This window comes from Eptatretus burgeri, chromosome 6 (genome assembly GCF_056783735.1).
Source record: "Eptatretus burgeri isolate ZD-2024b chromosome 6, Ebu_testis_v1, whole genome shotgun sequence".
NCBI lineage: Eukaryota > Metazoa > Chordata > Myxini > Myxiniformes > Myxinidae > Eptatretus > Eptatretus burgeri.
In genome coordinates this window covers 47,581,591-47,608,463 of record NC_140966.1, presented here as the reverse complement: position 1 = coordinate 47,608,463, position 26,873 = coordinate 47,581,591, and the positions used below count along the sequence as shown (strand labels likewise).

The 26,873-nt window shown below is 39.1% G+C and overlaps 1 protein-coding gene and 1 pseudogene across 3 annotated transcripts in view; one reads left to right on the top strand and one right to left on the bottom strand.

Annotated features, from left to right (window-relative positions):
• The window catches only part of LOC147024706 (neuronal PAS domain-containing protein 2-like), a 189,973-nt gene that overhangs the window by 118,155 nt on the left and 44,945 nt on the right, over window positions 1–26,873 (top strand). For 2 of the 3 annotated variants that reach the window (XM_085884877.1, XM_085884880.1), the window contains exons 12-16: window positions 1,720–1,801; window positions 2,079–2,223; window positions 2,356–2,456; window positions 17,970–18,062; window positions 18,182–18,352. In XM_085884877.1, coding sequence (XP_085741003.1) covers window positions 1,720–1,801; window positions 2,079–2,223; window positions 2,356–2,456; window positions 17,970–18,062; window positions 18,182–18,352 — 592 coding nt within the window. The remainder of the gene's footprint in view (window positions 1–1,719; window positions 1,802–2,078; window positions 2,224–2,355; window positions 2,457–17,969; window positions 18,063–18,181; window positions 18,353–26,873) is intronic. The other variant, XM_085884878.1, reaches the window with a different exon arrangement.
• LOC147024708 (uncharacterized) lies at window positions 5,361–7,412 on the bottom strand (annotated as a pseudogene).

Sequence of the window (26,873 nt, the reverse complement as noted above, 5' to 3'; positions counted from 1 at the left end):
ACACACACACACACACACACACACACACACACACACACACACACACACACACACACACACACACACACACACACACACACACACACACACACACGTGACAGGACAAATACAGCCACTGAGCTTGTGGGAAGTGCCGTCACTTCCCAGGGTACTCTGGGTTGCAACAATAGCACTACCTTTCTCACTGCAGGGAAGTGCCATCACTTCCCAGGGTACTCTGCGTAGCAGCGATGTCACAACAATGGCACTACCTTTATCACTGCACTCATTATGGCATTTCCCAAGGAGGAATTTCATTCTCCCCTTGAATGCCAACCTATTGGGATTGTCTGTTCTCTTGGCCGTTTAAATGCTGAACGTCAAGCAATGAAGCAGCACATACCATTTTTGAAGTGGTCGGTATGACTCGGTTGGGGTTTGAACCATCAACTTCCCAGACTCGGAGTGGACACTCCAACCATTACACCACAGAGTCACTTGCCTTGTATGAGGGAGGTTCATTCAAAAAAAAAGGGGAGGGGTTTTCATCTGAAGGCGCTCAAAAAGTCGTGTTTTAAACACACATGAAATAGATATACCAAAAAGATTTAATTACATTTTTCAACATTTTTATCCTTTTTATTTTTTCCAAACCATTTTTCATACATTACTTTTATACACAAAGAAAATCTTATATAGTGTTAACAACATAATGAAATTTCATGCATATGAAACCTTCAAACCCATTGGCCAGAGAGTTGGCTTGACTCCACCCACAATTGTGAAGAAGAAAATCATGTGTCAGACATGTTGATTTTCTGGGAAGACAAAGATGTCTTCGGAAGTTTCATATTCATAATTTGAGTTATCAGAGTTGTATAACCACGATGCAGTAAATCTGCACATCAGCAGTACGCGTGTTTTTGCATTATGTACACAAGCCGGGTTTTGTTTTTTTCTTTTGGGAGTGATCGAGGCAGCGGTCTGGCAATATATCACTCAAATAAAGGATTGAGAAATTTCTATAATAAATGAAGGTTTTTGTACGTAATTAGCCCGAGTTGTCAATTCTATATAGTGTTAATGTATCGTGTCACAGTATTCCTGGTGGTAGTGGCTATTACAAGTCATGATGTAATAAAAAATGTCGATTCTCTGCATGAAAACCATAGACATTGAAAATGATCATGATCATTCGAGGTGTTTGTTTGTTTGACTTCTATGCACTCCTGCACCACTGAACTGAATTAGCTTAAAACTGCAACTTGTGCTCAGCGGTGAGAGGGTAGAAAAGGTAGTTAGAGAAGGGACATAAGTGGGAATTGAGTGTGTGTGCATGCAAGTTGCTGTTGGCTGCTACCTCACACGTAGCTGGGTTTCTGGAGGTGGAATGGAGACCTACAGTGTGTGTGTGTGTGTGTGTGTGTGTGTGTGTGTGTGTGTGTGTGTGTGTGTGTGTGTGTGTGTGTGTGTGTGTGTGTGTGTGTGTGTGTGTGTGTGTGTGTGTGTATGTGTGTGTGTGTCTCTGTGTGTCTGTGTGTGTGTGTGTATGTGTGTGTGTGTCTCTGTGTGTCTGTGTGTCTGTGTGTCTGTGTGTCTGTGTCTGTGTGTCTGTGTGTCTGTGTGTGTGTCTGTGTGTCTGTGTATTTTCATGGTCTGATAACCTGAGCAATTATGATTTCTGACATCAGTTGTACAGTTTTTTTTTTAATTTTGCCTATTTAATCAAATGTTCCTCAGCTATGCTGATGTGCGTGCTGACCGACGCCGCAAGTTGGGTATTGAAGAGGCAATACCTGAGATGCTGCACAGTGCTGACAAGGTGAGATACTTTATAATGGCTGAGTCTGGTATGACTTGAAAAGAATAGCTTTATCTTGCTTTTGCTTATTGAGTAGAGAGACTGTCCTGCTTATGTGAACTTGCTTTTGCGAAGCTTCCACAACTGCATTTTTGCAAGCTTTATATTGACGATACTACTAAAGCTTATAACACTTTGAATACTATGATATAACAAAAGTGTATAAAAAATGTCTTTCCACTGAACTTGGGAAATTGGGAAAAAAATTGCTTGCGGAATAATATTGATGTATGTCCAGCAGGTATTGGATACACACCTGAGTGCAGCAACGAGCTGTGCAGCACGAGGACTCCTGCTCGAACCACCACGCCACAGCCGTACAGCTTCGATTTCATCGCGTTCTTCCCACCATTCCTCACACACCAACATGTCTGATGCTGCCTGTAAGTTGAAAACATTCAAAGGGGCAACAGAACAGGATGGGAATCTTGGAAGATTGCCGATTGAGTTATTGCTTCGTAAGACATGTGGTTTAATATGGTTCGTAATGTTTATTTCCTTGTGCATATCATCAGCAACTGCATCCAAGCTATACCCAGAGGCAAGCACACCGTCCCGCCACTCATCTTCCTCCATCCATCAAGATGCCAGTCTATATCCTTGTACTGCCAGCCAGGTATTTTTGTTCACCCTGTTTTACAGAAAGGCATGTCGATGTCAAAAAATTTGTGATGTCATGCCATTAACTCTAAAAATAACTAATATAGACTTGTAATCTCTTGATATTAAACATATATATATATATATATATATATATATATATATATATATATATATATATATATATATATATATATATGCCATACAATCTTTGTCCTTTTTTTCCACCTGATAAGTTTTTGATGAAAAATTCCCTCTTTTGGAGAAATAAATGGAATATCAATCACTTATTTGATTAATAGCTGCCTTGGGCATCTAACAAAGCAGTTATCACAGCATTGATATCTAGTTTCACTGCTCTTGTCAATTCAGCTATTTTATATCCAGCACCTTAATTTCCATCTCGATTTACACTCTGATCTGAAATGTTTGTTTTGAGGTACCCCATGCTGTTTGGATTGTCCATGGCTATGTAAACACACTAAAGGATATTTATCATTGTCAAAAAGTGCATAAATATCTCTCCTCTATCCAAGAAAATTGATAGAACTTCTCCACCAGCATGTTTCTACTGTTTGCATAGGTCATGTGGTGGCGTAGGCCAGAACCCTCAATCTCGGTATACTTGCTGTATCACCCCAGTTTGGTTCGCACGAGATTGGGAGCAGCATGATGTCACCGCCACAGTGCAATCATGTTTACATCTCAAATCTTGAATAAGATGCACTTTCTCATTCAGTCCTTTGGCTATATGGTGGCCATGTTAGCAGGCCGATGAAATATAACAATTATATAATCGCTCAGTACTCGTGACAGTCACATAATGAGGTCTCTCTTTTTCCACCATCTGCCTTAAGTGTGCAAAATTCCTTAAATTAATTTTGGAAAAAAATTTCTGCACTGGTGGGTAACTTTCCATCAACATTCATAATTATAGGGGTAGCAGCAGCAACAGTGAATTCCTTGTTTAAAAGTCACGTGACTTTTATTTTTAAAATGGATGTGCCATTTATGGCAGTTTGTGCATTAGTACAGCAGTTTAACCCAAACATTATGGCGCTGGACAAAAGCACCAATTTAGTGGATCACTTTGTGATACCTTGCTGTTAAATATTTTGCTGGGGACCATGGAATTTGACATCCAGGAAGCTGTAATTGGCATAATTTACGATTTTAAAGCATTTTTAACCACCAAATCACATTAGTATTAAATTATGCAGGAGAGTAGCAAATAAAGACCCTTTTTTTTTCTGCCTGACTATAGCAAGTAAAGATGCATATATCAATATATATGGCATTCTTATGACATTAGCTCACCTGAAATGTAGTTCCAGGGAGCTTGTGGAATGACTCATCGAAAGTCCCTCCGTCCGTCTGTCCATCCATCTGTCTGTCCACAAACACTTGCAACTTCTTCTCAGAAGCTACACACGCAATTCCGATTAAACTTGACCCCAACCTTCATCACCCATGATGTACCAAAGCTTGTTCACAACATTAAAAAAAAAATCGGGGTGTAAGGGGTGGGTTGCCCCCAAAAATAGGTATTTGCTATAACATTGGTTCATTGGAAAATTTTGCTGATTCCGTCCCACATTGACTTCTTCCTCAGTATCATTATTCTACCAGGTGAGCGTCCTGGGGTATTGCCCCTATTTTTATACATGCATAGTTTCCCAAAATTTTGTTTCTGGTTTTGTAATTTCATTTAAACTCAATAATGAGGGATATTGAAAAGTGGTTTTTATGCCTCCGCTGACAGTCATCAGAGGCATTTACAATGTACGTACATCTATACATGCAAATTTTCTCAGTTTTCTCTGCAACCGCTAATCCGATTGACACAAAATTTTCACCATACGTGCGACGATCCATGTACAATGTTTAAAGATAATTACGATGTCACAGATCACATGACATGGTGGCCATGTTGGAGAAAAGGAAAAAAATGGACTTCTGTATCTCTGAATTCACTCCATGGAAAAACTGAAACAATACATTTTTAAGTACTCCCCATGGAAAATAAGTGATTTAAAATTTTTTTTTTTTTACTGATGTCAAAAAGGTGGTTTCATTATGACATCATTATTGCATATGTCGAATGCTTTATTCGATTGGTATGAAAATTTTTGAAGGTCATATATGGCTAAATTGTATGGGGGAGAAATTGATGGTCATCGGTTTCATGGTTCAGCAGCCATATTGTTTTTTAACATAAAAACCTTCAAAAATCTTCTTCTCCAGAACAGCTTGACAGATCGAGGAGAAACTTCACTCACATGCTCCCCAAGCCTCGGGGATACCAGGGTGTTCACAAATAATTAATTGGTCGCATGGTCTGGCAGCCATATTGGATTTAACGGAAATCTTGGAAAAAAAATTATTTAATAATTGAATGAATTTTTTTTATCTTGAATCGCTTCATCAATCGACATGAATCGCCAGTTATGATCGAGTAGTCATGGGGAATATATATTTTAAATTTCAACCTGATTGTATGCAAGTCCTGCAGCCAGAATTATTTAATGTTTTGCATCTGTTTTTAGGGATTTTAATTAAACTTGGTACAAGTATGTATAATAATGCAATAATGTGGACGGAAGCATATCTGGCGATGTCAGAGTGTCCTTCTAGCTTGGATATGAAAGTGTAATGAGTTAACAGATCATTCGACATCGATATGTGCTCTGTGGTGTATGTCATTGTGTAATTTGCTCAACTTTTCATATAGAATCTGGAAACTTGTAATTTTTCACTTCCGATGTTTACAGTGAACAGAAAAACAGCTGTTTCCAATTTTTTTATTCATAAGCAGTCACCAAAATCCAAAATTTGAGAAAACGCCATATTTTACCCATTATAGCAAAATCAGAGATAATAAAAAAATCTGTTCAGCTGAATTTAACCCAGTTAGGCATTATTTACGAACCCCCCAAAAGATGACAGCCAAATATGCACAAAAAGGACGTTCTGTAGTACTGAGAACATACAATTTGAATGGATGTGCAAATACAAAATACAAAGATGCTTAGGCATATATAATTATTGTCATCCAAGTCCTCATTTTCCTCGTCATCGCTTGAATTCTCATCAATTGCGACATTGTTGCATGTGTCCTCAGCTCCTTCACACTTGCAGAGCTCTGTACAGGCTAGATTATGTGCCTTACGAGAGCACCGTCCACTGCACTTACTGGCGACACAGGAACACTTCACAAGTTCCAACACAGCCTCCAGTGCTGATTTTTTGACGGTGCTATATTCATACAATATTTGACAATTTGATTTATGTGCTTGCAGTATTTGCTGAGAGATGACCGTTGCTGACTTATTCAAATCATGTGTTCGGGCTTCAGTTTTTACTGTGTACATGCCCTTCAAGATCCATAGAATCATGCTATGTAGTTCATGTGGAACTACATCTTCTGCTGAGTTTTCCAGCGTTCCATTGAAAACCCATGGGTCCTTTTTGACGTGCTCAATCGATTTACGTAGCACTATGGAAGCTTTGAAGATCTTCTTCATGTTATCATGTGGGTCAGGTCTGTGTACTGCTTCTCCGACTGCTGCGTTTTGTTTGGCTTTGGAATGTATCATCGTAGGCTTATTTGGCAATAGTGTGAACTGAACGAGTTTGACATTCTTCTCGATTTTCTGTCGCAACCATCTCCGTGCTGTTTTGGCTTTTGAAAATCTTGACCAATATTCAATATCGTGTTGTTTCAGCTTCGATACATAGTCCTTTGTTGCTTCATAGATGGGTATGATTTCACCTTGTTCAATACACTCCTGTATTTCAGCAAATTACTCGATTTCGGCTGCTATATAGTGAACAGTTGTTTCACTATCATCGGTATTGCTACCAGTAGGGGTATTTGAGGAGGGTAGACCGTCTCCAGCACACTCAAGCTCACGCTTCAGAAGTTGCCACTGTTCAGCTATACACCGCTTGTGATACACAATGTCCTGTGACAGTGCATCATTGTCAGATATGACATTAGCATAGTTCACTTTCCACTCTGGGTTGTTGGAGTGTTGCACTATATCATGTATCAGAGTTCCAATATTTCCTGACCGGCATTCGTGCAAACCATCTTGAACTTTGCCTTGGCAGAAAAAGCACTTACTTTTATCGTAGTTCATGGATTTTGAACGAGTGTGCCTTCCTGATACTGTCAGTTCTTCAGGTTCTCCATGGTGCGATGAGGTAGCTGGTCTCCCTATGGTTCGTTGAAGAAGACTGACATTGGATGTTGCACAGGCTCATTTATATCGCTTTTCATCACGTTTTATATGTTCTTTATTGGTGCTTGCATCACGCGTAACATGTTCTTTGCCACACAACATGCTTGTCACTTGGATCACCTGCTGTCAAGTCCCCGATTTTTTTTTTTTTCACTGAGTGTAATGAACTCACTGTTCCCAAAACTTTCTCTCAAACGAACCGCTGTCAAGAATTTGTCGTACGTTGAATGTTCCTCAGATTGTGGTGGTTCTTTCAATTGCTCTTGTTTGGAGCTCTGACACTTTATGCATAGTTTATAGTTTATTTCTGTGCGCGCCCTTTTCTCTGGGGGTTCTTCGCTCTGTGCCATGACTTATCTGCAAATAGAGAAAAAATACAATTGATAATTTTTATGTAAAAGATACGACTCGTATATTGTCTAAATATGCAGGATCAGGCAAAGATATCAGAGTGGTCATATTGATGACTGTTCGGGATTATGATTATGAGTGTTAGGGATTATGATGTCTATTATAGATCTTCTACTGCATACACTGTGTCTGAAAATAGGAAACGAAATTTGTCATCAAATTTTTTATCGATTTTCGTCACTCGCTGGCCGCCTTCTTGGATTTTTGTCATTAGCAATGCTTGGAGAAATTGGAAACAGCTGATTTTTGTAGTCCTATGTGATCTTAGGAAGTGAAAAAACACAAGTTTCCAGATTCTATATGAAAAGTTGACCAACGTATGAATTGCTACATAACAACATGCACTACTGTCAGAATGTTGGAAAAAAAAAACTGAATCAAAGTCTTATTTACTCCTTTCAGAAGCAAGTGTAATCATAGCTTATATTCTTTACCAATCCTCACCCCAATCACATTTCCTAACAGAAACATGGATGAGGGCCAGTCTATCAGTAACCTTAAAATGGCGATATAAATTTGAGAATGTAATGTGTGTAGTTGTAGACAACATATAGTATGTCTATGAGTAAGAGTCATGTTTTGCCTGTTTTAGATCTGGAAATATTGAGCGTATGACGTCAGTAGAACAGTTCCAGGAGGGCGGCTCCCTTTGAAGCATGCACCAGGGAGGAGCAACGTTGTGTCATCCGTTTCTTGGGAAGTGAAGGTGTGAATCCCAGTGAAATCCATCACAGAATGAAGATGTAATGTGGTGACGCGTGGCAGACGCTGCTCGCTCGGGCCAGTCTCAAACAGTCAACACACCAGAGATGGTTGCAGGAGTTGAGTGCGTGCCAAGGGAAAACTGTTGCATTACACTGGAATGCCGAGACAACTCACACCCGAACTGAAAGAACAGCAAGTGGATACAGGTGAAGAACTTTTGCGACGTTACGAAACAGAAGTCAACGTTACGTTACAACGCTTTCTTACGGCATGTAGTGACTGGGGATGAAAGCTGGGTACACTACTTTCAGCCAGAAACGAAGAGGGCAAGCAACGAGTGGCACCATTCAACTTCACTGAAGGCCAAAAAATTTTGCACACAGCCGTCCACTGGAAAAGTGATGCTGACGCTATTCTGGTATCATCGAGGCCCACTTATGGAGCATTACATGCCCAAATGGACCATAGTCATCAGTGCATCATACTGCGACATCCTTAAAAATCATCAGAAACCAGCAATCAGATCAAAACGTCATGGACGACTCACTACCAGTGTTTTGCTGCAGCATGCCAATGCTTGCCCCCATACTGCCTGCATTATTGCTGCAACAATTGAGGACATGCATTTTGAGTGTCCTCCTCGTCCACCCTACTCACCAGACCTTGCCCCTTCGGATTACCACATCTTTGGGCCACCTAAAGAGGTGCTTGGTGGAATCACTTTCCGATCCGATGAAGAGGTCTAAGAGGTGGTGCACGAATGCCAACACAAGCAGCCAAAATATTATTTTTCTAGAGGAATCCAGGCCTTAGTAAAGTGCTGGAAAAATTGCAATGAACGCAATGGTAATTATGTTGAAAAATAACGCAGTAACATACGTACATGCAATAAACAATTTCTGAAAAATATTTTAAGGTTACTTATTGACTGGCCCTTGTAGATCGTTCTCCGATGTCTCGATTTGCGCCATTTACAGCTGCAACTTCTGTGCATTTCAACTGAGCCTTGTTGCATGTACATCTCCAACCACAGCCTTTCATGTGCTTGCAGTCATACTTAAGCAGCTCACTGCATGCTTCTGATACCATGGGGAGCATGGTCCACACAAGGAGCCAAGACTTGTTGGCCTTGTCCAGAATCCAGCCTCGTCCCTCAGGAGATGGAGTTTCCTGCAGGGTCACATAACTCGTGGTCCAGATCCAAGTCTGGAGGACAGCTCGCTTTGCATCCTGTGTTGGTGGGATGTTTTATATTGATTTGTATTGTTGGAAGAACATCTCTGTGTGCCTCATTGACAGAGCCCTGGCTACTTGTCTTGTCATAGAGGACAACTGTGTAGCATTCTAGGAGTTTGAAGATGTTGCTGTCCACATCTCGCTTAGTTATGATTGACTGCAATGTAGGAGAATGCATCTATGACTTCCAAGTGCCCATGCAGAATTATTCCCTTTTTCAAAGAAGACAGATATAGTATCACAGGCTGTGAAGCTGTGGAAGATGGGCAAAGCCTTAGCTTGTTCTTCTCCTAGTCCACGAGCAATGGCATTGACATGCAGATCTGTTAAATTGTTTCCGGTTCCAAAGGCCACCCATATGTTTGCAGCTGGACACACCATCAACAAATGGTAGAATATTCCAACCAAGATCACAACAATGTCAGTATCCACTGTCCGAATCAGGCAGGTTGACAAGCCACGCTTTACTCCATTATGCAGGGGAATCAGAATTCTGATGTCCCCTTCCTTGTGATTGCATGGGGGCATGCTATGACTCCTTCCCCTGTAGACCACTCCCTGGCCAGAGGTGATGACAACCTCCTTTCCAGGCAGGAAATCCATGCTTTCAATCTTGCTGGAGAGGAATTCTAAGAGTTCATGCTTATTGTTTGGATCCCGCAAGAAGTCCTGCCAGTTCCTGGGGATTTTGTTCTGGCCAGCTACCTTCCTGCGAATGCCTTTGCCCCTCTTCTTTCTTGTTAACATCTTAACACTGCTGGTAATGCAAGTCTCCCACATCACAGATGCCCTAGTAGAGCTCTCCACTTGTTTCATGATGTGCAGAAGGAGGACTTCATCTGCATAATGATTGAAGGTGGTGACAGTGCTGGCCAAAAGTGGATGCACGGTAGCACCATCTATTGATGTCAAATTAACTGGGGGGGATCTGGCGGCATGGTTCGAGTATGCTTCTCCAGGCACGTCAACAGATCAGACTTCTTTCCCAGCCAACGTTTTCCCCTGTCAGATAGAGAAGGAGGATATGGGTGATTTTCATGCTTGAAGAAAGTGATAATGTCTGCTTCTCGATGTTGCATTGCAATGTACAATCTGGAGAAGATGTCCACATCCGTCTTGAGTATTGCGATCTGCTCAGCATATTTTGTCTGGATCTTGGGTGCTGGAAATCTGAGCAGTCACAGGAGTTTTTCTTGATGGTCTCATGCATAGAGGAGGTGCAATCTACCAGCAATAATTTGCGGTAGTCGTATTCATCCTTTCCTTGGGTTTCTGCTGTGTGGACTTTACTAACCACAGAGGCATCCAGGACATTATGCTTGTCCAAGGTCAGTAATTCTTCAGTTTCATTGAGAAAGGGGTTGCCAAGGTCATTGATGGTCTGAACCAGACTCAGAGCCTGCTGTTTGAAAGTTTTCTGGGTGGACATGTCTTTGTGGTGGTGATGAGATTAGTCTTCTTCAGTATTCAGAGTATTCCGTATTTCAGAGTATTCCCTCTCAAACTCATTCAGAAGCTCAGCTTGCTCACGGCTGGCTACCATCCATTTCCTGAAGGCAAATGGATGCTCTGTGAGTCCAACAGCACCTCCCAAACTCTTTACCTTGTCATTGTTTTGCACATGAACCTGGTCTTTTGGCATTGTCGAAAACCGATGGTATTTTTTTGGACAACCAAGTGACCATTCTCCATGAATTCCTTCTTGATGGAGTCGGGTAGATTTTCCATGTCAGGAATGTGCACGGAGATCCATCTGGCGTCGCTCCGGTGATCCAAGGCAAAGAACCATTGGGCCAGGGCTGCTAGTGATTCCACATAGAGTGGCAAATTGTGTTCTCAGTGAGCTCTGACAAAGGTGAAGCTGAACATTTTTATGTTGATTATGGTATCCCAGGAGTGGTTGGTTGGACTTTGGAGGATCATGTTTTGTCTCCAGGCCTTTCTCGCTTCTTCAGTGTTGGGCTGCCCAGTGGATTTGAATATCTCATCATGACGTTTAGCCAAGACAAAGGACTCACTTGGTGGGCATGTCTCATCCTCATTAGATGAGGTGGAGTGGTGTGGTGGGGGGGAGGGGATGGGTTTGGAGGGGAGGTTAATAGTGCAAATCCACCCTAGTGGAGTGAACGGTCTTCATGGCAAGTTTGAGCCTCAGGGGTCAAAAGGTGCAGCCCAGCAAATCAGGACAGACACACACAAACACATGCACATGGCTCAAACATATACTGTATGTATGTATATGTATGTATGTATGTATGTGTATATATATATATATATATATATATATATATATATATATATATATATATATATATATATATATATATATATATATATATATATATATATATTTGCGAATTCACGCCCGCCGGCGTGCGAACGGCCACATAACTCGAATCGTGGCACGTCACCCACCGGACGGACAATTCTGTCGTGACCCTCTCGGACCAATGCTGGGAGCTAGTCACGGGTGGGCCTTTCGACCTCACCACAATCGTGCCAATCGGCCACCCGCGTAGGATAGGGTTGTTCGCCAAACTCGACCTACCTAAGTACCCAGGCGGATGGTAAACCGGGCGATCGTACCTCGCCACAGGTCGACTCCGGACATGAGCCGCTTGTGCGGCCTGTTCCGTACTATCGGGATAACCGAGCTGTGTTATCGTCGACCTGGACGGTTCAGATTAATTACCAGGATGTTGCACCCATTATGAACCCCTTACATAATGCAAGATGGAGATTCAAATGGAGAAAAGATGAAGCGAAACGGGCACAGTTCAACAAGCAAGCATTTTATTACGTGACACACGGAAAGCACGTATATACAGCTATACACAAAAAGCAAAGGCAAGAAGAAAACAGTTGACACCTAACACATACACACGGCAACACTTACACAGTTTTATTTCACAGACGGCGCCAACACACATTTACACAAAAGCAAAAGAAGGAAGCCACTCTCACAGACAAGGAGGCAGACAGGCCCGTAGGCCAAATGTGCGCAGGACCTAGAGGAGCGGCCAGGTCCGCGAGACCAGTGGAGGTCTTACCCGCGTCCTCGTGACTTGTTGACGGGCAAGCCACAAAATGTCCGCGCCGCTGTGCCCTGACTCCGTGCCTCTGGCGTGCTCGTTGGCACCACGTTTGGGGTGGGGGAGGAACGGGGCCCCCTTTGCACTATCTCAGCGCGGGGGAAGGGGAAATTGTTGATGCCCTGGGGGAGGGGAGTGGCTGGCTGGCTTGGGTCCCACAACGAGACGAACGATCCCCCACACCGCAACCCCGTCGCGGACCGCTGTCCTCCTTGCCTCGGACCCGAGCTTCCTTGCCCCGACCCACCGCGCGCACTCCACCTCTTCCGGCTCAACTCTCAACGACGCTCTCCAACGCTAAACGCTCAACGCTCCAACTCACGCTTAGCTCCACCAGTTCCACATTCTCCTCTCGCGAATCACCTTCTGCTCGCATCCTTTATAGCTCTCAGGAGGCGCCGATATGCAAATTCCCGGATCAGAACGCGATTGGAGGCGGGGACACACTGCCCCCCCCCCACCGGTCAGCCATTGGTCGGGCAAAAATGGGCGTGAACCTCCCCTGATCCTAAAATTTGCATAGACGGACATGGACGGAATTCCCCTACACGCGCCTGGAGGCGGGGCCAAGCCGCCTCGCGCTTGCCCATTGGACGGATGAGAAGTGGGCGTGAAGCATTCTTGATCCGCGGATCGACGAGTTCGGCCTCCATGGCCGAACAGCTCCGGGAACACGACGTTTGGTGTTGACTGGTGGTGTTTGGGAATGGCCGTAGAAGGTATGATGTGGGATGAAGTTGTGAAGGTAAAGGCGAAGGTGGTGGTGTTTGCGAATGGTTGTAGAAGCGATGATGTGGTAGCGTAGGTGGTGGAGGTGGCGGCGTCGTAGTGTGGTTGGTGCTGTGGTGGGGATGGCGTGGTTGTTGAGATGCTGTTTGTTTGAAATAAAAGATAGAACAGAAAAATGGCTAAGTCAAAGCGTCACAGCCCAGATGGATCACATAAATTCCCTCTATACAATGGGTTTGGGCTAACTTCACATGTACCTATGGAGATATCTCACCTGAGGGCCCTTTATGGTGTAATGCAAATTTCCACGCCGTAACAATATATATATATATATATATATATATATATATATATATATATATATATATATGTATATATATATATATATATATATATATATATATATGTGTATATATATATATATATATATATATATGTGTATATATATATATATATATATATATATATATATATATATATATATATATATATATATATAATTATGACCTAAGTTCGATTTCTTTGATTTTTTTTTTCACGTAAAGTAGGCACAAATGGTTGTTGGTCATTGTAATGACGCAGAATTACCAGGGTTAGTGGTCTCCAACAAAACATTAATGCATTTGACATAAATAATACGAGAAAAAAAAATTGGTGCTTTTGTCTCCAGAAAACGGTATGTCCTCATTTTCTGAAAATATCGTTCCCAACTACAGTACATAAGTCAATTGATTAAATGTAACACACATACCTTTTCCACCTTTTAAAAGAAATCTTTTTTTATCGTCATGTTAAGGCTTGTGGGGTAGAATGATAATGAGATTGAAGAGACTAGAATACAGAGCAGACGAAGATATAACAGAATGAAAAGAACAGTAGAAAGAGGGGTGCTGACACTCGTCCAACAGCAAGGTTGAGAGACAAAATAGATGGAGATTTGGGGGTATAAGGGACATGGGAAAGAATGAGAGCAAGGGGAGGGCATGGGCTAAACAAGATGGATACAGCAACAAACTCTCAATCTCAGGACTGGAAGAAAAAAAACTGGAGACCTGATGAGATGTGGGCATGGGGAGGGTTAATGTGGGAAGAAAAGATCATGGCTGTGGATGAGCAAAGGTTGTGCACAGCTGTTTCGAAGCCCTGGAGGGAAGAATGAGATTGAAGAGACTAAGGAAATTGGTTCCAAAGGCAGGAAAACAAAAGAAATGAATGAGTAGAAGTGAGCAGTGAGTGTGTATTTTGGGAATTTCACCAGAATATGTTGCAACGAGCAGCAAATGTCAACTGCAGACTGCATGCCTCCTGAATAAACGTAGGAAGGACAGAGGACAAAATGGACAATGGGTGCAAGACCAGAAAGGAGGTGGTCGAAGATAGCGAGACTACCGACCTGTGTCTGATGTGAAAGTGAGAGACCCAGAAAATCAGCTTCATCACAGGAGAATCGACATTTGCTTTCAAGCAAATGTCTTATTTTGATTTGCCTTATTTAACCATTGGCCATCATAGTGTGCTTGACATGTGCAGCGGCGAATGCTTCTTTCTGATTTATTTACAACTCTACAACCAAAGGAAGTGTTGTGTGGTCTGTTTTGGTTTGCTCACCAGGAATTTATGATTTTGCCAATACAGTGCAAGTGTTTCATATATGGCTGTTATTATTCAGTGTTATGCATTAATATCTTCATGATGCTGCATTGTAAAACCTCATCCTTTCACCATCTTCTAATGGTGCAATCAGCTTTGTTTTCACTCAAAAATTTTGACCCTTGAAGAAATTTCAAGCCAGTTCACTGTGGATGTACTGCTTATGAATATCTCTTCACACTAGGAATATTCATCGTAATGTCGTATGTACGAGTACAAGATTGTTACGAAATACATAATATTGAAGGTATTCAAATGAATTTGTTTTTTGAAAATGTATCATAAATTTGATTTTCTTCAACAAATATAATTTGGTTTTAATCAGCAGCTCTTTTGTTCATTTCATTATCTTTGAGCTTTTCTTCAATTAATACCGGTTTATATTTGTTGTAATACCTTTCTGATAGAAGTACTGTCCAAAGTAAGCATGCCCGATCTGAAGCGAGATTTCAAAATGATTGTTCTATTATCAATTAGCTTGAGACAACATGAGATATATTCCTTCAGGGTGATTCTCGTGCTGAAAAGTTACAAACTTGCAAGTGGAAACAAGGAATTGGATGGAGGAAAAGATAATTTTGCTAATCTAGCCTTCCTACAACTACATCCTAACAAAGGAGAACAACGTACATGACAGCCAGCAACTTACAATGGGGGAATGAGAGAAACAAGAGGGAGAATTGCTTTGCAATACATGTCCCTTACCAATGTGATATTTTCGAAGTCCAAAAAGGGCATAACTGTGAAAAATTGAAAAAACGCCCTGAAACTCGAACTTGTTCTGCAACTTACCATAATAAAGCCGTGCACCAAGTTTCAGTTTAAGATGTTAAATGCGATGGGGTGAAAAAAAGTCTGAAAAACCACAGGTGGAATGGACGGACGGACCGACAGATGGACAGTAAACCTTTCATCCCCTCTGGTGAAACTGGTATGGGACGAACAAGAACATATTATCATTATTAATATGGTTGTAACTTTGTTTAGGTATCTATATATTATATTTTTGACTTGGGCTTTTCATCACCTGGAATAAAGAAGCAGAATATACGAATGCACTGTTCATTCTCGTAGAATTATATTTAATTCAATTGATTTAGTAAACCAGACTATAACATTTCATTAAATTTGAATAGAGGAAAACCAGACTCGATGGCATACTGGTTATAGCATTCGCTTTGAGTCGAGGAAGTCTGTGGTCCGATCTTGACCCTTGAAAAATCCGATTTTGACCTCGTAGCAATGCGTTTAAAAATGGTACATGCTGCTTTCTTGTTAAGCATTTCGAGAATAGAGCACAGATAAATACAGTGGGTCAGAATCCCATAGGAAAGGGGAAATTCCTCCTTAAATGCCCCGCTGATGGCGGAGAGAAAAGCGACGTCATAAAGATGGTTGCACCCAGTCTCACCAGGAATATATGCCATTTCCCTCAGATCAGTTTGTGGGGAATCAAGTCCAGTGATGTCTCACGTCTTTGTCAGGATGTTTGTGTGTCATTTGTGTTACAGATCCTCCAAGAGCCTTGAACCATGTAAAACTCGAAAGGCACTCTTCGATATCGCGATGTCGCCAGATATGCCTCCGCCACATTAATACATCATTATACATACTTTTACCAAGTTTGATTTAAATCCCTGAACTCAGATTCAAAATATTAAATAATCCTGGCTGCCAGACAATGCATTAGCTCAGGTTGAAATTTAACACGTGTATTCCACATGATTACCACATCAGAACTTTGACGTTTCATGTTGATGAAGCGGTTAAAGACAAAGTTTTTTTTTTTTTTAAGGTTTTCGTTCATCCCAATATGACTGCCAAAACCATGTGACCTTTTAATTTTTCGTGAACACCCTTGTATATCCCCAAGGTTTGGGGAACATGTGGGTGAAGTTCCCCTCAATCTGTCATGCCGTTCTGGAGAAAATGATTTTTAAAGGTTTATTTTTCAAAAAAAAAATCATAGCTTCCAAACCATGTGACCTATGACATCATAGGGGAAGAACTTTGTGTTCCTCAAGGATACACAATTATACCTGTAACGTTTTGCCTTGGTCGGTTCAGCTGTTTTGGAGAAGAGGGTTTTGAAGGTTTTTATGTTAAAAACAAAATGGCTGTCAAACCACATGACCAATGATGCCATCAAATTCCACCCCAACCTCCCCCAATGCAATTGATCCCGAGATGAGCCTCAAAAAATTTCATACTGATCAGATAAAGACTTTGACGTATGCAATTATGACATCAAAAGGAAGCCACCTATGACATAAAAAAAATCACTTGTTTCACATGGGAAGTACTTCACCTGTGCCAAGTTTCAATTCTTCCATGGAACGGTTTCAGAGATAGAGGTCTGAGGTTTTCTCCTTTTTGCAGCGTGGCTGCCGCATCATGTGATCCATGATGTCATAATTATCATTGAAACATTCCCCAGGAGTAGTCGCACCTATTTCTTGTCAATCGCATAAGCGGTGAAAATTTCTTGTCAATTAGATAAGCGGTTGCAGAGAAAACAGAAAAGATTAGCATGGACGTACGTATGGATGGACAACCCAAAAACATAATGCCACTGGTGACTTTGTCAGCAGAGGCATAACATTTTTATTGTTTTATTTACAAATTGGTATTTCTTTCATTAAAATACTTCCACAGTATTTTAATGAAAGATTTCTTTTCTTGGAATTCAACATGATTGCTTCCTCCCAACTCTTTGCGCAACCTCAGAGTTTGGCAGAAATATGTTGTATGAAAACTGTTTTTACATCATACCTGTTTTGTGGGAAAAGTTGTGGCATTGTGGGAAAAATTCCAGACATTTGGAGGAATTATTCCACACAACAAAATATTGTAGCAGTTCTACACCAGGTTTATCAAATGTGGCAGAAAGCATTATGCTTGATCAACATATGGTGAGTGTGAGATGTTTGGTTGAACATGTCATATATTGACAATAATTGCTGCTAGCAGGGACCCATGGAATATCTGCACAATGTGAAATGTGATTTGAAGTCCTCAATCCCCAACCCCAACCACTTCTCAGACCCGAAGTCCTCAACACCCCCTCCCAAACCCCAAGCCATAAACCCACCCACCCCCCCCCCCAAACTCCATGTCCTTAACCTCCTCCTCCTAACCCTAAGGCTTGAATTATCTCCCCATTCAAAGCCTTCAAACCCCCTCCTCACTCCCCCTCCTCCACAACTCCTCAATCCCCCCCACCACAAAGCCTCAACATCCCCCTCCCAATTCTGTCCCATCTTTGCTCTTCTCCCCTCCCAACTCCAACACTGATTTTTTTTTTCAGGTTACAATTGTGAGTTGAGTCAGGCCAGTTGTCCAACCATAGGTGGAAAAGAGCATTACACATTGATGGATGAATGAACAAGCGTATTATTATTATATAGATTATTAACGCTGTGAACTTGTGCTTGTAAACATTTCCTTTGTGTGCCCTTTTAGGCTGCTGCCCTGACTTCCAGGCAACACTTGCTGGTGTCTCCAGGACAGGTGGCTCAGCCAGTTACACCTGGTCTTGGTACTGGCCTTGCTCAGGTACCACATGCTAATACCTAGTCAGATACTTTACTCCTCCACTGGAACAATTTCCTTATTCTCTGGCAATAAAACTTCTGCACCTTGATACCCATTTTTTCATTAATGCTTTAATCCAGCAACCCATAGCTTCTGCAGCTTCTTTGGAACCACAGATTGGTGCAATCCAGCACCTGAGAGATCAGTTGGAGCGTAGGACATGGGAGCTCCAGTCAAGCATCCAGCAGCAACAGCTGGAGCTTCAATCCATTCAAGATCAATTGGGCCTTGTTAACACATCACTGCCTCAGGTTTGTAAAAATAGTTTAAAAAAAAAAATTGCATAGTACTCTTTGAAAAGGGCTTTTGGTGTTGAGATGCCAGAGACAGTCATTTCTTCATAATATGTTTTTTTTAATTGTTTCCTCGACTCTTTATTGAAACAATAATTTAGTAGTCATCATCATCATCATCATCATCATCATCATCATCATCATCATCATCATCATCATCATCATCATCATCATCATCATCATCATCATCATCATCATCATCATCATCATCATCATCGGGTCGATCATGATCAGACACGACATACAATCTTCTTCCATTCTTCTCTTCTCACCGTTGCTTCAGGGAGGTCACATCTTTTGATTTTGTTGTTGCTTTCCAGTGTATCGAGGTAGGTAGTAGCAGGACATCCTCTTGAGCGGTGACCATCCCAGAAGAGCACCATCTTGGCCATCTCTCAGTTGCTTCTCTAGCAGTGTCCACTGAATCTGAAACATTTCTGAAGTAGTGACTCTGACACCTCAGTGATATTTCCATACAACTGTTCCTTAGTCCAGTGTGCTCTCCATCAAACATTGAGTGATGCCCTCAGGAGTTTGTTGCATACACTGCCAAGCCGTTTTGACAGTTTGTTGGTCATCGTCCAAGTTTCTGCTCCGTACAGGAGAACACTCCCGACTGTGGCATGGAAGAAATGTTCCTTCAGTTCTCTGCAGAGGTCACTCCTCCAAAGAAAATGCATCTTTGCTGACACTGGCCAGTCTTTTGCAATCCAGACCTCCATGTCCTTCGCAGTTTTTTCAACATATAACCCCAGATATTGGAAATCTGGGACACATTTCAATTTGCTACCACTGAGAGAGATGAGATCACCAATGTTGCCAAACTAAATGAACTCAGTCTTTTCTTCATTGATGAGACTGACTTCTGCTGCTGCACACTCAACCCTGTGTTGTAGTTGTTGTGCTTCAGCTAGCGTGTCTGAGAGAAGGCTGATATTGTCGGCGAAATCGGTGTCTGTGATGGTGGTAGCCGTGTAACGACTGCTGCTTCTCTCATTTTGGGTGAATCCTAGCTGCTCATACCCATTGATTGCTGATCGTAGAGCAAAGTCTCAAGTGATGATGAAGAGGTAGGGGGTGAGTGTCTCTTGGAGGACTCCGGCCAGTATCTGAAAGGATTCTGTTTCGCCAACGGGTGAGCACATGCGAGCTGTTGTAAATGCCACAGGTATTATGTATTGGGATACGAGTGTTTGAGGAATGCCATATGCATTTAGGATCTCAAGCATTTTTTATGGTGTATAGAATCAAATGCCTTGCGAAAATTGATGAAGGTCAGTATCACAGGTAGATGCTTTGCTTTTATCCCTTCAATGATTCTTCAGAGTGTAAGGATTTGTACTGCTGTTGATTGGTTTAGGCGAAACCCTTTTTGATTGTTGCACAGTATTGGCTTGATGCACGGTCTTATCCTGTATATAGAAGCAATTTGTTGTAGATCTTCGTCGAGATACAAGTTACTCTGATTCTGCGATAATTCTTTGCAACACCGAGATCCCCTTTCTTCGGGAATGGTACGATTTCACTCTTTGACCACTGAGTTAGTTTATCCCCTGACAGGGCTTTGTTGCAGATGTTGAGTCGCTGCTCGTCGAGTGTGCCACTTGCCCAAACCTCCGGAGCAATTCCATTAATACCCGATGCTTTGTTGTTAGCCATTGATTTTATTACTGTTCTTAGTTCTTTCATTGTGAAGTTTCCTATATCAATTGGACGTGTATATAATTTACAACAGTAAGAGTATTTGGAGTGATGATACAGGGTGCCCCACAGAAAACCAGGAAATTTGGTACAGTTTATTTAAAACAAAACAAAAGCAAACTTAGACGTAGTGTAAAACAAAGATACACTTTATTTTCAAACAAAAGAAAAGCAAACTTAGATGTAGTGTAAAACAAAAATACACTTTATTTATATGTTAGTTTATTGATATGGTAAAATACGGCAAAATAAATCTCAAAATCTCAAATTTCCTGGTTTTCTGTGGGGCACCCTGTAGTTGGGAGCTTTCCTAGAAGGTTTGTAAAATAGTCCTTCCATTTTACAATTCTTTCAGCAGGATTACAAGGTCTAAGTTTCCCCTGGTTGCTGTTTCTTCTTCCCCTGGTTTAGTTTACTGTATTCCGTGCTAGTCGTGACTTATGTTGAACTGCCGCTGATGTAATTTGGATTATTTTGTCCCTGATGTACCTTTCTTTGCTCTCATCGTATGTGCATTTTACTTCTTGTTTTGCGTTATCATATTTAATGATATCAGTTTCGGTTCCATTGGCAGACTTTGCAATGTTATGTACGCAGATTTCATTGCTGCATGCCTTTCTATTTTTTTTCCTCTTCCTACGGTAGTAGAGGATAAATGGGGCTTCTGAGGCAGCCATTCGAATGAATGGGGGAAAAGGGAAAAACTTTCTGACTCAGGCCCCAAAAGCCCAAAATAGGAGACTGATTTTCTCCCCCTCTCATACAAGCAAATGTAAAATTGAGACACTGATTAAAGCACTTCTTTACTTTCATATTTTCATTCCACTCAGAGTGAACCAATGAATATTTGTCCATGTTCTACTTTGGGGAATAACTTAATTTTTCTATTACATTCATCACCATCGAGTATATCCACAAAGATTACTTTGGAACTTAGTTCTTGGTTTAAGTATTTTCATTGAGCAGAAATGAAATGATAAACTTCTCTTGATGCTCTTATTTGACCACCTCCTGAGCCGCATATCATTTTGAGATTGTAGTAAATTGTTTTTCCATTGTTCAATTGATAACCATCAAAGTTTTCAGTCCATTCAAGGATATTTTTTTTTCTTTAAATCCTCCAACTTATTTGTTTTATCTACTTTTACCCCGGTTATTTCTTCAATAAGACTTATTTGATATTTCTCACATGCTTTATGTTTTCCATTTAAATACCAAGGTTGATTACATCTCCACTCTTTAGTTTGGTTATTGCTTGGTTCTATCATTTATAAATCAGTAAAAAGATGGCGGTAGCCTGTTAAAATTCCCAACCCAATATCTTAGCACTTATACTTATAACCATAAGATAATTTGATCTCAATCCTATAAATTCACTCATGACCTTCCCACCCAATTCATCTTTAAACTAACCAATAACCTTTTTATTCTTTGATGAAAACAACACATCACCTGACTTATAATTACTTGTATCATATATATCAATCATATCCTCATATACATCACTTGTCTTAATTTCTAATATAAAACTATCTGTATCCATTTATAACAATGACACATTTTCCTTATACTTTGATTTTAATTTATTATAGTAATGGTCATACATTAACGACTTTGACAAGTCAAGAATTGATGTTCCTGTATAAATAGGTTTATCCATTTCAATACTCTCTTTTTTTCAAATGAATAGCACAAAAGTTCTCTAAAAACACCTCGGCTCATTCAAAACTTGGTCTATTAATTAACTTTGAAGCCTGTTTCCAAGATGTAGCAAATCTTATGTTTTGTCGATTCCTAACATTTTCCATAGTCTTTCAAAATACAGCATTATTCATTAATTTATAAAAGTCCTTCTCAAAATCTATTTTGCCTCTGTTCTGCTTTTTGTATTAAATTCAATATACCTCTTTAACCAATGACTTTGTTTAAATTTCAAAATCTGATGAATTTTCCTCACTCTCAACCCAGCAGATAAATATTGTCTCAAGTTCCTTTGATGCAAAACATAACTTTCTTTCTCATTTAATATAGTAAGTAGTTTTTCTGGAGATTTACCTTTAATATTAAATGACTGTTGGTAATCACTTAACCATTCTTTTCTTGGACTTTCTTTATCAGGGGCACAAGGAAGGTCTTTATGTTTGTTATGAAGTTCTTCTGGATATTTTAAATCAACCTCAAAATAATATCCAACTTCAGCTTCATCCAATTATTTTTGAGAGGAGACAACAATGTCTTGTAAAACTTTTCCATAATGTTTTTCTTTAACCCATTTAAGTTTTCCATAAGGTAAAGATTGAGACACAGCCCAACCATACAAATTGTTAGCATCATAATACATCAGGTAAGAGTTGTCCTCATTCTTATTATAATCAGGAAGATATTTGTTATTTGCTTTAGAATATCGCTTGGAACATACTTGAGATATTCCTCCTCTTTTAGCCTTCTCTATCATTAAAAGCATATCTATATCACTGATTAATTCCAAATTCTGTTTTGTAATTTTTAACACAGCACTCGAAGCCAAACCCAGGGCTGTGTAATAGTGAACGGGGTCTAATCCATAAGAATTTTTATTATGACAGACTGTTATAAAAGTTTTAAACACATCAGCCAACAACAATACATCAGTTTTAAGATACAAATCATGATATTCTCCAAGATACTTTATATTAAACTTCTCCCAAACCTGAAGTAAAGTTTTACTTTATAAATATGAATAGTATACAAGATCTTGAACCCCTTGAATTCCATGATTCTCCATATGACAAATTTGAGAATTGTCCTGCATGTGATACAGTGGGATTAAACACAGTCAAAAGCCTATAAACAATGTATATTCTGTGATTGTCTTCTAATTAATGATAATAAAAAATATAAAAAGGAATATAATTATTTTAGATTTACACCAAAAATGAATTACTTTACAAGATTGATTAGAGAAATGAATGTAAAGTATGAGGGTGATAACACACCTTTCCTTACAATTGGAGAAACTGAACGTATTAGAGAAATGTTCAAAGGATTGTTGTTATATATTATTCATGATTGCCATTTTCAGGGTAATATCAACACAAGATATTGCATAAATAAAATAATGGATTATCTTGAAATTAAACCTGTACTTAGGATAAAATGTAGAGTTTCTAAAAAAGCCAATAATAAATTAAATAACCTGTTTTCCAAATATATAAATGAATGATTTTTGTTTTTTACCCATTTGGGAAAATAAGATAAAATTTAACAACCATAAAATCTTCCAAATTCATTAAGATGTCTCATAGTTGGTTCAAGTGGATGTGGAAAAACCTGCTTACTTTTAAAGATGCTCCTTACTCCCAACTTTTTAGATTATGATAATTTTCACAAAGTCGAGTTTTCAACCTGAATATCAACTACTCTCACAAGGTTTTAATGCTGGTCTTAAAAAATAAGATATAATCGGTTTATTTAAACTTCAAAACAAACTAAATGATTACAACATTGAAGATATAATACAACTATTTTGTGATGCACAGAGATATAAAAAGAAATCAAAACCAATAACTTGTATTCTTCGTGACAATACGGATGATATACCTTCTCCCCAAGATTTGGATAAATCAAAAAAGAACCTCGTTATCTTTGATGATTGTGTTAATGAGAGAAACCAAACGGTAATGGATAGCTACTACACAAGACGGAGACATTCTTCTTGCAATTGTATTTATCTTAGTCAATCATACTTTCAACTTCCTCGTCGCTCAATAAGAAACAATGCTAATACTTTTATTTTATTCAAGTTAAATTCAATCGATATAAACAATTTTTGGCGAGACAATTGTTCCACATTTTGTGGTAAAAAGGAATTTGGGGATTATATGAAGCACACGACTGAAAAATATAAATATATTGTTGTGAAACAAGATGAGATATTAAGGGATATATATATATATATATATATTATTTTATAAACAATTACATATATAAATGACAACTATTATTATAAATCTTGTGGGTAAATCTACTTTTGGAAAAAAAAAACTTTCATAAATCAAGGTTCTTGTATAGTACAAATTAGAATATTGTAAATTTGCTTAAAAAGCACCATGTAGTTCATATTGTATCAACAACAACAAGAGCAATAAGACCTGGAGAAGTAGAAGTTGAAGATTATTACTATATTTCAGTTGAGGAACATATGCGATTGAGGAATGAAGGTGAAATATTTGAGGAGGTTTCTCTTGGTACAACAAAATATTCACATTGTAAGAGTGAGTTAAAGAAACTAAAATCTGGTGGTCTTGGGATATTAGAAACTAATCCAGAAGGAATAAGACAAATTATTAAACATCTGAGTGGTAATGGGGTTAAGATTTTATCATTCGGTTTTGATGTTGATGAAGAAACTCAATGCAAACGTATGAAAAGCAGAGATACAAGTATTAGTGAAGAAGAAATGACAACTCGTATTAATGTTAATAAAGAATTTGATGAAATATTTAAAGAAAAGGATTTATTTGAACACGTCTACTTTAATGATGAAGAAAAGGAAAATTTCCCTGCTGATCTTTACAATTCATTAAATGATATTTTCCAATAAATAAATAGATGCGATAGAAAGAGCAAGAAGATTTAAGGAGCATGAAGAGTTGGTTTCAACAGTTGTAAAACAACAGGAAGACATAAAGAAGAAACGCAGACAGAAACTAACGGGTGAAGAAGCATTTGAAAGAAAACAAGATAAATTTTTTAAACCACTTTTAAAAACTTCCCAAGAAAAAATTATAGATGCTTCCACAGTTCCAACAATAGAATATACTCTTAAAAAACTTCAAATGTTAAAAGATTTCAGTCAAATGACAGAGGAAGAATTAGAGCATATCAGAGAATTAGAATATGATGATGAAGGATTATTTCAACAACTGGAAGAGACTAATCAACCCCCTGATTATATTGTGAATGCTCTTCAAAACAATGAATATTCAGCGGATTCAAAAACCATAGCAGGACTCATTCCAACAGAACAACCAGCAATATTTCATCTTGTTCAAGAAAAGGTATTGATATTTAATGGTTCTTGAGTTCTGCTCAACCCCATGTTAAACTAACCCCCAGATTAATGTTTCTTCTCACAAAAGATGGAAGACAAGGTTCAACTGTGAGGGATGAATCAAAGTATTTTAATAAACCATTGGATATGAAAAATAATGATGATTGAGTATATATTGATCTGCTGGACTCTCTTAATTATAGGGTTAGTCTAACTGGTAAAAGTAGGAAGAATGAGAAGGAGAAGCACATTATTCAGGCTTTAAGTATCCTTGGTTCAGGTGTTAGTTTTCTTCCAAATGACCTATCACAATTAATTAATAGACTTATTGTTGTTAGGTAGTAAGAAGGCTGGAAATAACAATTGTTTTAATGAAGCATCAGCCATTTTAGACCAGTTGATGAACATAAAAATAATTAATAAATGTCAATACAAAGACATTTTATCCCATATTAAATAAGATGAGAAGCACAATCCTTAGTTTTAATTTCACAACAAGCAACCACACATCTTCATTCCCATACCCACTACAACTTGACGCAACAAAAGAATATGAGGCATCATTTTTGTCCATGGAAACTTATAATACCTTATTTAATATCACATTGAAAAATGACAAGTTTAGTTATAATCCGGGAAGTGGATACAAAATGATAACAGTTTCACTCGGAGCATATGAGATTTCTCAAATATCTTCCGAAATTGCTCGTCTTATGAAAGAACAGGGTGATGAACCAAAAAATATTGTTTTATATATTGAAAAACATACTTCAAAATCAACGATTAAACTTAAAAATAACTACAAGGTTGATTTCACAATTGATAATTCATTTAGAGAGTTATTGGGTTTCTCCTCAAAAAAGATTGAAACTAATGGGACGTTTTACAGTGATAATGTCATTCAAATATCCTCAGGCATAAATTGGGTATTAATTCACTGTGATTTGATTGATGGCGCTTATAATGATGGAATATGAACAAATACAATATTTTCATTCAGCGCATACTCAACCCCAATTGGTTATAAATTCAATATGGAACCCAAAAATCTGGTTTATCTCCCTGTGTCAGGAAAAACCATAGACAGAGTAAATTTTAGGACAACCGACCAAGAAAATCGCATGATTTCTTTTAATGAAGAAATTATATCCATCAGAATTCACCTACGTGAAGTTTTCCAATAAATAAATATGATGGTTATTGTGAGGAAACACGAGTTCAAAAGTTTTTAACATCTTTTTTCCAAAATAAATACAAGTATTGAAGCAATTGATAGTATCTATGATTTGGATGATACCATTGTCATCTCAAACTCTACTAAAAAAGAAGACGACTTCAAGGTAAATGCAATAACTGGAACAGACTGGAATGCAAATGAAACAAAAAGTTTTGAAATAAATAATCAACAAACTTATTTGAATCAAGCCGAAAGTTTCTTGTTGTGTAAATTTACATTCACTGAGGCTGCGACAAACACAAACGCTACACTCGTAAATGATTTCTTCTGGAAAATGTTTGATAGTGTTCGTTTGTACATTGGAAAACAAGAAGTTGAAGCAGTTGATTATGTCTCTGCTGCATCTGAAATGATGAAATTTACACTATATTCATTTAGTGATAGAATGGGAATGGGGGCTGTCGAAGGTTTTATTCCTGATATGTCAACGGGAACAAACACAGACCCTGGATATAGTAAAAGGGAAGGATTGTATAATGATGATGCAAAAGCAGGTAATAGTTTTACTG